The sequence below is a fragment of the Mchenga conophoros genome, linkage group LG9 (assembly GCF_057382185.1).
Source record: "Mchenga conophoros isolate Kocher_MC1m ecotype Shallow Benthic linkage group LG9, M_conophoros_male_GT1.1, whole genome shotgun sequence".
Taxonomy (NCBI): Eukaryota; Metazoa; Chordata; class Actinopteri; order Cichliformes; family Cichlidae; genus Mchenga; species Mchenga conophoros.
Window position 1 is genome coordinate 13228707 of NC_140534.1, and position 13393 is coordinate 13242099.

Genomic DNA, 13393 nt, shown 5'->3' on the forward strand with positions numbered 1-13393 from the left:
ATTGCCGTTATGGGTTGCATCCTTCTCCCATATGCTCTTCCAGTATTGCTCCGTCTCCAGCCTTGGTGGTGCTGTTCTCTTATTGTTCCCTTGCCACTGGTCCCTTGTTCCCTCTCTCTGGTGTACCTCCTCAAGCGGCTGGCCAAGGCTGTGAGTCTTTGCTTGGCAGTTTCCAAGGCCTCAGGTATGGACAGCTTGCTGTATTTCTTAGGCACCTTATTCGTCGCACCTTTCTGCAACTCCGTTAGTTGGCTAACCTCTCTCCGTGCTACTTTGATCTTGCCCTCTAGCCTCCTTCTCCATGGAGAGCCCCTTGTGGCTGTTCAACTTGTAGCCAAGCATCTCACTGATCACTGCTGCCGTATTGTAGATCAGCTTGTTAGTGTCGGTAATCGTGGTTGTAGGTATTGCCCGTAGTGCTGCATTAACATCATCTAGCAGACCTTCTGAGGGTACTTCACGTAATCTTGGTAACCGGCTACGGGGGATCCAGGTTTCAAGCTTGGCCATGATCCTATTTTTCAGGTCAGTTCCTCTCGCACTCAACGATCCTTCTCCTATCACACTTGGGGCTATGTACCCAATCTCGGGTAGGGGTGATGATATCTCCCCCCTGACCTGGCGTCCTGACTCCTCCTTGCCGTAGCATTTGTGTTGTACCTCGTCAATCTCTAGCTGTGAGAGCAGTCCCTTCTTTCGAATGTTGGAACACTGAGCTACTAGTTGTTTCGCCGTCATTGTGAATGTTGGGTATCGAAGAATCCATAGGTCCCTCATCCTATTCATGTAGCCCCTTCCGCCGGGGTTACTTGCGTAGTAGCATTCCAACAACGCCCTGTTTTCGTCCCTTGCCCACCGATGCCTTCTTGTTCCAGTAGCCCACTTTTCGTCAGGGTGCCCTGGTTCCTCAACACCTGACGCGGACCTTGTTGATCCGGGCGACGTCCGAGCCGGCATGCCTTCATATTTATCTGTCTCGCTCATGTCTGCGGTAGGCTTGCTTAGCATAGGGGGTCTAGCCTTAGGACCCTTACTGGATACAGACGCCCCAGGCAGGAATCGAACTTGCGATCCTCTGTTCCAAAGGAGTGTAGTCTAACCACTACGCAAGAGGGGCTGTTATTGTGTGTGTGAAATACATTTCTTGCTCAAATTAAACTATTCTTTGCTCAAAAATAATTTTCTCCTCAAAATGTAACATTAGACTTGCCAATTTTCTTAGATGTGCTCAGAATAGAGGCAAAAAATAACAGCACAGTTTATTTTTGTGTTTTTGTCTCCCTCTAGGGTTTCCTGTGAAACAGTTGGATCCACTTTCAAGTTCACTAAACTGTTGAGAGAGAACAGTATTGGGCTTGGTACTAAAGAAAAATAATGTATTACACATTACCAGTTACTTTTCTTAAAATTAATGCTTTATGTTACTTAATTACTCACTGGAGAAAGTTAATTGTTACACTACTTATTACATTACATCGCTGTCACTCTAAAAACTGACACTGTCACATAATTAGCAGTTAACAATAAAAACTTAAAGATTACAGGCCCACACACCCACACAATGTGTGTCGCCCTAATGAAGACACACATACAATCTTTCTTTTAGTTTGTATGTATGAACACAAAGTCGACAACAGCAAAAATGAACATCAGCCCAAAGAGACTTCAAAGTGATCTCCACAGGGATGCTACTTTAGAAACGTGAACATGTAGAAACAAAGGCTGCTCATCACTTTGTTACCTGATGAAGTTCTGGGTCTGGCTGCTGGGCTGTGTTAGCATGTGTGTTTTTCTTTGTTAACACGTTTCTGTAATGTGATCTCCTTTTAGACATTCATATTTTCTTCGCCTCAGAGTTGCTCTGTGTTGAACTGTTTTCTGGCTTGTTGACTTTCACCTCTGCAAACACCAAATCCTGCTGTTGTCCTCTGTCCTGCACTGAGTCAGAGGATGCTTCATAGCCTAGCAAAAACACGTTTATATCTCCATAATGGATGTTTTTCTTCTTCTCCTTCTGATTTACTTGCTGGCTCTTCAACAACCAGCTCTTCACTTATTTGAATCTATAAAATGAAACAAATAGAAAGTTTCATTTAAATCTATTAAGCAGCTGGTGGAGGTACTACAGTAAATAACCTTCTGAACAGTTCAGTAAATTACAGGGACGTTTAGTATTTCCTTAGAGTCTATTGTTGAGTTTGATGCTTTAATTTTAAGCACTTATAAGACATAAGAGGCCATTAAACATGACTTAACTATCCTGTGTTTGAGGTTAAATATATGTGTAAGTAAACAGATAATTTAACATGCAGGTAACGTGTCAGTGACAGCAACTGATCATGTTTTCTACTGTGATGTAATATTTACCAAACAAAGATGATCAAGAAGAGTGACATCATCCCGAGGATTCCTCCAAGAAGTGACCACAATGGGAAGGAGCTACTATCCTGCTCTTCTGGTAAATAAACAAGATCAATATGAAACAAACAAGAGTTAAAGTAAACACTTGCCTTAATAAATATGATTCATTTTTTTAAAAAGACATAAATCTGTCACATAGAAATATTTTCTGAGCTTAGTTCATTACTTTTGGTACTTTTCGGAGTTCAAGTGGGTCTCAACATCCACAGCCGTAGTATTTAAGTCAGAGTTATAGATATACACAGTTATGTTCAATAAGTGAATAACACTCATCATCTTGTTACAGTCCAGTGTTCTGTTGGGTTCTGATGCAGGTATTGTAAGAGCCACTAATAGAAATAATGGCAGACCAAATGATTAAGCAATCTTCTTGCATAAACTTGTGTGCTTGCAGTCACTTTGCACAGACTGTGCCTTCAGCTTCCTGTTGACAAACTTCCTCAATGTGTTTAAATGTTTCTGCTTTAATTTAATGAGTCATTTATCAGTTGAACCACATGGCCAAAAGCATCCATTTAAATGTATTTTCTTTCTTCACCAGCACCAAAATCATAATCACATATTGTGAGAAACATCTCAGTTACACCACAGTAAGTACAGTTTGGCTGTGATGCAGCAAAAGCAGGTGGCTGATTCTTCACAGCTGAATTTATTAGTTACAGATAGCAATTATTTTAAGCCTGCTATAAGTAAATGTCACATATTCTTCTGTTTCTTTGTTAGCTAACTTTAGAAGTAAATATTATGAATGTTTTATGTCTATGCTTTGTGTTAACATAAGTGTTTGGGAATCATACATGTGAGCATATTTTGCAGCTTTAAATACTCAGCTTCACAGAGCTGCTTACATAGCAGCAGACTCTAGTTTTACTGGATAAAAGAACTTGTTTCCTTTGTTATAAGAACTCAATGATCTATCTACAAAGAAAATTCAATAATAAATTCTTTAAAAAAAAAACTAGCATGATGTTTTTGCTGTGTGCTTTGTACCTAAGATCATTATTTAATTAAATGCATTTATTCATTTTAATATTTTTTTTCCTTTTGACTGCTCTATAAAAGTTATTGTGTGTCATTATGTAGCCACACCCAGGCCTGATTACTGCCACACCTGTTCTCAATGAAAAAAAAATCACTTAAATAGGACCTGCCTGATAAAGTGAAGTAGACCAAAAGAGCCACAGATCATGCCGCCATCCAAAAAAATTCAGGAAATGATAAGAAACAAAGTAATTGAGATCTTTGAATCTGGAAAATAAAGTTTGGTATAAAGACATTTCTAAAGCTGTGGGAATCCAGTGAATCACAGTGAGCCATTATCCACAAATGGTGAAAACATGGAGAAGTGATGAATGTGAAGCTGATTAATATTACCCCAAGAGCGCAGCAATGACTCATCCAAGAGGTCACAAAACCCAGAAAAACATCCAAAGAACTGCAGGCCTCACTTGCGTTTATTAAGGGCAGAGTTCATGACTCCACTATAAGAAGGAGACTGGGCAAAGATGGCCTGTATGGCAGAGCTCCAGGATAAAAACCACTGCTGAGCTAAAAGAACATGAAGGCTCATCTCTGTTTTGCCAGAAAACATAATTTTGATGCTCAACACTTTTGGGAAAAAACTCTGTGGACCAACAAGACTTTTGCACATCTGAGTTTGGGTTTTCTTAGGAATAAGCAAAAGCATCAGGTCTAGACATACAGATCCAGCAGTTCAAACTGATACAATGAGTTTTGGACAAGTTGTAGGTGAGCAATAGAGAAGAAAAGAAAAGAAAGAGAAGGTTGATGCAAGGGGTTCTGCTGTTGAAACTGGGTCTAACAACATGGCTTCTATGTGCCATCTACCTCTCGATGTCACTAAAGCAGTCAAGGAGAGGCTGGACGGAGTATATACCAGAGTACTTTAGTGCAAAATAAACTTGACTGTTGTCTGCCAAACAATGAAAGGAAATATGTTTTGAGAAAATAGTGTCAAGTGGCAGCAGGTGAAAGGAGAAAAGGAGAGGTCCAAGAATTAAGCCTTGTGGTCCTTACTGGGGGGGGGGGGGGGGGGGGGGGGGCAGAGGTGGCGATAAAACTATCATTGCTGACACAGAGATGAGGATCTCATGGTCCAATGTGTCAGAGCACACAGTTCCCGAAATCAGTTGCTGAAGGAATATCATTAAATTCCCTTAGTAGTGTTGTGGTAAACAGTGTTGTGGTGAGTTTTATACGCAGACTGTAAAACTTTCAGGATTGCATGTTCATCTAAGAAGGATTTAGATTTTGGTTTAGGCATTTTTTCCAGGAGCTAAACAAAAAAGGTTGCTTTGACACAGGGCTAAAGTTTGACAAAGCAGAAGAATCAGGCTGGAGTTTTTCAGCATGTGTTGCACAACAGCATGTATAAAATGTTTGGCACTACTGAAAAATTCAGGGTCCTTCAAAGTAAACCAAATCACTGTAACACCATTTTTAAAATATAAGACGTTTTATAACAAAGTCATGTCAAGTCAATTTATTTATAAGAACAATATTGAAAAACCAGTAAAACCATAAGACAAGAAATAGAGAGAGTAGAGAGCTGTTGTTGTGGTGTGAAGTACTTGCGGCTGGTAGCTTGTGAGCTGCAGCCGCGGTAAATAAAATGGCTCAAAACCTCGACCCGTGGACTCGCCGTGTCTCATTCACATTCTTGAAGTCAGTAGATGATAGAACTGGAAAGTTGTCCAGAGTTCATAAGAATCTGACCAAAAATAACTCATTTAAATACCATTTATTTAACACCATCACTCTGAAATATGACTATAATTGATTTCAGTTTCGTGGGTTCTCCTCAAAGGATGAAGAAAGAAGTGAAGCAGAGCCTGAAAACGGCACTCAAATCCAAAAAGTGGCATCACAGGAGATCTTAACAACAGACACATTATTGGTTAAATTTCACTCAACACCAAAAGACAAAACTCTAAATCACCATTTGAATTTTAGTGTTCCATCACTCCACACTAAAATGAAAAAACAAGAACACATTTCACTGAGCTCATCATCAGACAAAGCATCCACAACAATACTTGGAGGAACAAACAGGCACTAATAAGAGCCTTATTAGAACATCCAAATCAGAAAGCTTACAGTAGTTTATGCTGTGTCTCGCAGTGGTTTTTATATTATGCCATACGGATTTAGGGATATGCTGGTTAGACATGCAGCTCATACATTTAAAGATAAGATACGAATGTAGTCTGATTTACAGAAAAGTAATGGCATTTGCTCTTCAATGTGATCAATGTACTGTAACTTTGCAGCAGAAACTGAACTGCTGGGTCAATATTGACTTGTTTTAACATTTGTGGTGTGCTCAAGGCCAGAAAGGCCACTTTATGTTCTGTCTGGATCATATCACTCGGAGGAGTATTTGTAGGGTTCAGTGCTTTGTGGTCTGGGCAGTGGTATATGCTCATAAATAAGGGCTGAACATCAGACTAAAACAAAATCTGCAAATATTTGAAGTTTACACTCTCTAATTCTTGAGAGTTTTTTGTAAATCAAGTTCTATTTTCATGTGGAGTTTTCCTTCCTTTTAGATGTTGCAGCCAGAGATTAGGGAGACACTGTATGAATTGCAATATTGTTTTGTAAGCTTTACAACAGAGCTTGAAGCAATATGTGTTGGATTAAAATCCGCCAGAAACTTTCTCTGTTCCATGAAACGTTGGGCGTAGTCAAACAATCATATTTGATTAGAGGGAATGAAGTGAGGTGATCTGGAAGTATCTGACTGGCCACTTTAACGAGAGCTGGTCAGATTATCACTTCACAGGTGAACTCTCAACATCGTGTTGGTGATGTTTCTGATCCAGTGATGTTTCCAGAAATCTTAGAAAAACTTTATTCCACTAGTGAGACAGATATGCAAGCATCTAAATGAAGTTTAAAGGGAAAGCAGAAACCCCCCCAAAATATGCAGGAAGTGGTTTGCTGGGTTAACTTCATTGATTTCTGTGTTTCTTTGTTAATGGACTTTGGTAATGTAATGTCTTAACACAGCTGTTCTCACTTATTCGGACCTCAGCGTAGAGTTCCTCTTGGCCATGAGCACTCTGTGTTAAGCTGTTTTCTGGCTTGTTGACTTTCACCTGTGCGTACACCGTATCCTGCTGCTGTCCTCTGTCCTGCACTGAGACAAAGGATGCTTCATATCCAGGCTCAGAGAAGTTGATCTCTCCATAATGGATGTTTTCTTCCCCTCCTTCTGTTTTACTTGTCGGCTCTTCAACAACCAGCTCTTCACTTCTTTGACTCTATGAAATAAACCAGGAGGGTTTGTGGCTGAATTTCAAACCATTCTTATTGCTATTTTCAGACAATTTAAAGTGAACATATTGCCCTGGTGAAATTAGTAATCATCTGAACAAACTAAAACTTCGTCTTTTCCTACCTGAGTCTCTTGCTGAGTTTGGTACTTTAACAACCTGAGAGCTCTGCTATAAAAGGTAGACACATCAACTATAGTCACTTGTTTGTTAAATATTTTTGTGAGTAAAGTTAAGCCTGAAAGGAAGAGGACATTTTTAATATGTAGCTAAAATATCTGTGACAGTAGCTGAACATGATTTCTGTTTTGATGTGAGATACTTACAAAGCAAAGATAATTAAACAGATCAGTAAGACCAACCCAAGGATGCCTCCAAGAAGTGGACTCAGTGGTAAAGAACCATTATTCTGATGTCCTGATAGAAAAATATGAAAAAAAAAATACAATATCCCCAAAAACAGATCTTATTTAATTTGCCACATCATTGGTGTAGTTTAACTTTACCTGCAACAGTCACGTTAATCTCTGCTGATGTCTGATTGCCCAGATCATTAGTGGCCACACAGTAATAAACTCCTCCATCTGTTACACTGAAGCTGTAAATCTCTCCTTCAGATACTTTCACAGCTCCATCTCTGCTCTTCTTGAACCAGGTGAAGCTGCTGACTGGAGGTTTGGCTCTGCTGGAGCAGGTCAGGTTCACCCAGCTGCCTGCTGACACCAAACCTGAAGGACTGATGGATGCTGAGGTGTCTTTAGGAGCATCTGGAGAAATAAATTATATCCTATAAATCATGATATGTTTGCAGGATGAAAAAACAAACTCTGATTGTCTTACAAGAAACACTGAGAGTCTCTTCTGTCTCTGCTGTGTTGGTGTCTTTTCCTTGGTTCACAGGATATCTGGCAGAGCAGCTGATCTTCTTTCCATCATGTGTGTCTGACAGAGTGATGTTCTGCTGGATTTTAGTTGTAAAGCTTCCATCTGTGTTTTCCTCTGTTTTGTTGTGAGAGTCTTGTGTGAGATTCCAGGTGAGTTGAGGAGGGGAGTGTGGACAGGGAGTGAGAGCTGAGCAGGTTATAGTGACAGACTCCTTCTCCTTCAGATCACCTGGGATTGTAATATTGGGCCTCCAAGGAGAATCTGTGGTTTCACATCACAGACATATTTGTAAATCAATAATAGAGAAATACAGCAAATACAGACAGAGCTCAGTGTAGGTGTTTGAAAGTCCTCATACATGTTTCTACTGTACAATCGAAAACAAATGTAAAATGTATTCAGATTATATTATTTGCAGAAAGTAGCAGACATGTTTGAGCTCTGGATTAGTGTTGTGATAATACAGGAAATACAGTCAAGACACAGAGAGTAATGTGGGACTTTTGCTGCATTCAAGGAATATATTTTATTGAATTTTTTTTAAAAATATGTTTATGTCATTTATCCTCTAAATATTGTTAATTACTTATTTACTTTTTTTGCACAGTTTCATGTCTTTTAGGGTTTATTTTTCTCTTTCTGTTTCTTGCAGTTTTGATGGAGTCTTGGTATTTGCATAATACAGACTATAGTCCATATGTCTATGTATGTTAACATTGTGCAGTCAGGTTGTGTTTCGTATGTGTTTATAAACTTTACTAAACAACAGTTATGCTGAAATGAAAACCTTTTTATTTTTGACTAAATCCTTTTATTGTCCACAATAAAGAACACAAAGAATCATCTAAATACAAAACAATTACAGAAACATGTTTTTGTTATATTGGACTTTGTTGTTTCATAAGACCCTTATGAAAAGGACACCGAGGGAACAGTTTACCCTGCCCGGGATAGGGTTACCGGGGCCCCGCCCTGGAGCCAGGCCCGGGGAGGGTGCCCGAGGGCGAGCGTCTGGTGGCCGGGCCTTAGTCCATGGGGCCCGGCCGGGCACAGCCCGAAGAGGAGACATGGGCCCATCCTCCCGCAGGCCCACCACCCGCAGGAGGCGCCATAGGGGTCAGGTGCATTGTGTGCCCGGTGGTGGCCAGGAGCGGAGGCCCTGGCGGACTGACCCCCGGCTGCCAAGACTGGCAATAGGGACTTGGAATCTCACCTCTCTGGTGGGGAAGGAGCCTGAGTTAGTGCGTGAGGTTGAGAGGTACCGGCTAGATATAGTCGGGCTCACCTCTACACATGGCTTGGGCTCTGGAACCAGTCTCCTGGAGAGGGGCTGGACTCTGTCTCAGTCTGGAGTTGCCCCTGGTGAGAGGCGGCGGGCTGGGGTGGGTATCCGGCTTGCTGCCGGTACGTTGGGGTTTTTCCCGGTGGATGAGAGGGTTTGTTCCCTGCGCCTTAGGGTCGGGGAACGGGTCCTGACTGTCATCTGCGCTTATGCGCCGAGTGGCAGTTCAGAGTACCCAGCCTTCTTAGAGTCCCTGGGGGGGGGGGGGGGGGGGGGGGTGCTGGAGGGTGCTCCACCTGGAGACTCTGTTGTCCTGCTGGGAGACTTCAATGCTCACGTGGGTAACGACAGCGAGACCTGGAGGGGCGTGATTGGGAGGAACGGCCTCCCTGATCTGAACCCGAGCGGTGCTCTGTTATTGGACTTCTGTGCTAATCACAGTTTGGCCATAACGAACACCCTGTTCGAACATAAGAGTGTCCATAAGTGCACGTGGCACCAGGACACTCTAGGCCGTAGGTCGATGATCGATTTTGTAATCGTATCAGCAGACCTGCGACCATATGTTCTGGACACTCGGGTAAAGAGAGGGGCTGAGCTGTCAACTGATCACCACCTGGTGGTGAGTTGGATCAGGTGGCGGGGGAGGACGCTGGACAGACCTGGTGCACCTAAACGCGTAGTGAGGGTGTGCTGGGAACGTCTAGCAGAGGCCCCAGTCTGCGAGATCTTCAACGCACACCTCCGGCAGAGCTTCAACAGCATTCCAAGGGAGACTGGGGACATTGAGTCCGAATGGACCATGTTCAGCGTCTCCATTGCCGAAGCTGCTGCATTGAGCTGCGGCCGCAAGGTGGTTGGTGCCTGCCGTGGTGGTAAGGGTTAGGGGGTGGAAGGAATACTTCAAGGACCTCCTTAATCCCACTGACACGTCTTCCGAGGAGGAAGCAGAGTCTGGGGGCGAGGTCACTGAGGCAGTTAAACAACTCCTTGGTGGCAGAGCCCCTGGTGTTGATGAGGTTCGCCCCGAGTTCCTGAAGGCTCTGGACGTTGTAGGGCTGTCCTGGTTGACACGCCTCTGCAATGTTGCGTGGAGATCAGGGGCAGTACCTGTGGACTGGCAGACCGGGGTGGTGGTCCCCATCTTTAAGAAAGGGGACCGGAGGGTGTGTTCCAACTACAGGGGGATCACACTCCTCAGCCTCCCTGGGAAAGTCTATGCCAGGGTGCTGGAAAGGAGAGTTCGTCCGTTAGTCGAACCTCGGATACAGGAGGAACAATGCGGTTTTCGTCCTGGTCGCGGAACACTGGACCAGCTCTTTATCCTCTCCAGGATACTTGAGGGTGCATGGGAGTTGGTCCAACCAGTCTACATGTGTTTTGTGGACTTGGAGAAGGCATTCGACCGTGTCCCTCGGGGTGTCCTGTGGGAGGTGTTGCGGGAGTATGGGGTGTCTGGCCCATTGCTACGGGCCATTCGATCCCTATACAACCGTTGCAAGAGCTTGGTTCTCATTGCCGGCAATAAGTCGGACTCGTTCCTGGTGGGTGATGGGCTCCGCCAGGGCTGCCCTTTGTCTCCGGTTCTGTTCATAATTTTTATGGACAGGATTTCTAGGCGCAGCCAAGTGGCGGAGGGCTTTCACTTTGGTGGCCTCAGAATCTCATCTCTGATTTTTGCAGATGATGTGGTTCTGTTGGCTTCATCGGGTGAGGGCCTCCAGCTCGCACTGGAACGGTTCGCAGCCGAGTGTGAAGCAGCGGGAATGAGGATCAGCACCTCCAAATCTGAGGCCATGGTTCTCAGCCGGAAAAGGGTGGAGTGCCCACTCCGGGTCGGGGATGAGTTCCTGCCCCAAGTGGAGGAGGTCAAGTATCTCGGGGTCTTGTTCGCGAGTGATGGGAGAAGGGAGCCGGAGATCGACAGACGGAATAGGGCTGCAGCTGCAGCTGCACCGGTCCGTCGTGGTGAAGAGGGAGCTGAGTGTAAAAGCGAAGCTCTCAATTTACCGGTCGATCTACGTCCCTACCCTCACCTATGGCCACGAGCTGTGGGTAGTGACCGAAAGAACGAGATCGCGGATACAAGCGGCAGAAATGAGCTTCCTCCGAAGGGTGGCTGGCCTCTCCCTTAGAGATAGGGTGAGAAGTTCGGCCATCCGGGGGGGGGCTCAGAGTAGAGCAGCTGCTGCTCCACATCGAAAGGAGCCAGCTGAGGTGGTTCGGGCATCTGACAAGGATGCCCCCTGGGCGCCTCCTGGGTGAGGTGTTCCAGGCATGTCCCACCGGGAGGAGGCCCCGGGGCAGACCCAGGACACGCTGGAGAGATTATATCTCTCGGCTGGCCTGGGAACGCCTTGGTATTCCCCCGGATAAGCTGGAGGAGGTGGCTGGGGAGAGGGAGGTCTGGGCCTCTTTGCTTAGGCTGCTGCCCCCGCGACCCGGCCCCGGACAAAGCGGAGGAAGATGGATGGATGGATGGATGGACTTTGTTGTGTTGGATTTGTTTTTTGTTGGTTAAAACAAGGCTGCATTTAACTTTATATTTTTGTTTCAATAAAAATTGCATCTACTGATGAAAAGAAATGTATCTTACCTTTAATTTTTATTTTAAGAGGATCACAAACAGCTGTTGCTCTGAACGGCCAGTTCATAATTCTGAAGTAGTATGTGTTTGTATAAGTTGTGGTTAAGTTGGAAAACAGAGTGGTGCAGTTTTTCTCCTTCAGGTTTCCTGTAATCTTCATTGGATAGATGTTAACTGTCCCACTGCTGTTGGAGATCTCATTGTTTGGAAATTTATTAACATTGGAGTGATTTTTAATCCACACTCCAAAGACAGCTCTTCTGATGTCAAACTTTACTGGTCCAGCAGCACTAAAGCTACATGGGATTTGTAAACATGATCCACTCAGAGCTTCCATCTCTGTTGGTGCAGTGATGAAGAGGTCTGAATACTCAGGACAAGCAGTCGAAGGCTCTGGAAAAAACAAACAAACAGAGTATATCATTAAAATGTTGAAATCTCTCAATTTTTTTCTCCTGTCCTCTCAACATCTTCAATATAAAGTTAACTGAATGTAAATGACTGAAATGAGTCGACTCACTTGGAATAAAGAGGAGACTCAGTAACATGATGCCTGTCATGATGTTCACAGACTGGACTGTCACAAAACTCATCACCTGGAAAAATATGAAAAAATACATGAATCCAGTGATGAATAAGGAACATGTAAATTCTTTTAAAAAGTAATTTGTTATTAAAAATAGAAACACAATATCACAGTCTGATATAAACAAACAAAACTGCAAATGTGTTTTCTTACCAAATGATCAGACTGCTTCAGCAGAGAGACGACAAAATAAAAGTCAACGTGTGATTTCAGCAGAAGCAAAGTGAGTGAAACACTTCTCTGTTTGGATGTTGTAATGTCAAAGCAAACAGACGTCTGATGTTCCCATCATGCACTCCAGTTTTTCAGATGCTGTACTCCTCATCTGTCTGCCCTTAGATGTTCTGATTTTAACTGTGTTTGTGATTAATTTATAGTTTACCTGAGTTTATCAATATCTCATGTAGACACAGGATTAAAACCATAGATGCGTGAAGTAAATAACACTGATCACTGATCTCACAGTGCAATGTGCTGCTGGGTCCTTGCATCCATGTGTGTGTTACTTTGACATAAATCAATTTTAGATGCTTAAGAGAAAACAATCTTAAAGCAAACATCACACAAAAAGAAGTAATAAAGAGGCCAAATGAAGAAATTGTGTTGCAGAAAGCTGTGTGTCTACAGCTTTGTACACACACAGGTTGTAGAAACCTGTTGACCAATTTCCTCAGTGTAGAAAATATTTCTTCCTTTGCTTTGTGCTTCAGTCGAGACATTCAACCAAATGCAGATACTGGAATTTATTTAACTTTTTAATGTATTTAACGAGTGGCTCTTTCAGTGCCACAATTAGACACTAAACATGAGAAACTACACGCTAACAGTAAGTGCACAACACACAGACAGAAAGTATGAAGTTTAACGTCCATATGTTAACACTGAAAGGCTCAAAGGGCCCACTAGAACCCTAAGTTATTTTTCCTTAACCTTGTGTGTGTATTTTCTTCCTTCCCACTCCTCATAAGTGTTCTGGTACCCCAACATCTGACACAGACACTCATATTTTTGAGTTAGGTAGTCTTGTGTAGCATTGATTGTTTAAGCTGGGGACTGTTACTGGAGGCTTGCCCCGATTGGGAAGCTGCTGGCTAACACAAGCCAGGGCACTCTGATCATGAAGCATCCCCACCAGGATTATTTGTCTGTAACACTGTGGCTCCTCTGATGTATCACACTTTAGGCCATTACTATTTTACTTTCCTATGTGCACCATAGTTTAATCATGAAAGCATTGTACATCCTCAGAGGGTAATTCTACAAGCACTAATAATAACATTAACCTCCTAAGACCCGAACTCTTCCACAGCATGCATTTTTAATTTCTCTTTGAT

The 13393-nt window shown here is 43.2% G+C and overlaps 1 protein-coding gene across 1 annotated transcript; it reads right to left on the reverse strand.

The window, feature by feature from the left end:
• Nucleotides 1-4958: 4958 nt before the first annotated feature.
• On the reverse strand, nucleotides 4959-12267 carry LOC146566944 (B-cell receptor CD22-like). Its single transcript, XM_085286549.1, has 8 exons — nucleotides 12213-12267; nucleotides 11994-12069; nucleotides 11483-11866; nucleotides 7560-7865; nucleotides 7226-7486; nucleotides 7046-7136; nucleotides 6845-6890; nucleotides 4959-6707 (listed from the first exon to the last, which is right to left on the reverse strand). Exons 2-8 carry the CDS (start codon nucleotides 12064-12066, stop codon nucleotides 6396-6398), a joined length of 1473 nt encoding a protein of 490 aa, XP_085142675.1. The 5' UTR covers nucleotides 12067-12069; nucleotides 12213-12267; the 3' UTR covers nucleotides 4959-6395.
• Nucleotides 12268-13393: the final 1126 nt, after the last annotated feature.

What these genes read in the sequence shown, in the direction of transcription:
- LOC146566944 (XM_085286549.1), bottom strand. Translation starts at nt 12,066, where the DNA reads ATGAGTTTTGTGACAGTCCAGTCTGTGAACATCATGACAGGCATCATG. An exon ending in TCTTAAAATAAAAATTAAAG is followed by an intron (nt 7,866 to 11,482) that starts GTAAGATACATT and finishes GTGAAACCACAG; the next exon opens with ATTCTCCTTGGAGGCCCAAT. An exon ending in AGAGACTCTCAGTGTTTCTT is followed by an intron (nt 7,487 to 7,559) that starts GTAAGACAATCA and finishes TTATTTCTCCAG; the next exon opens with ATGCTCCTAAAGACACCTCA.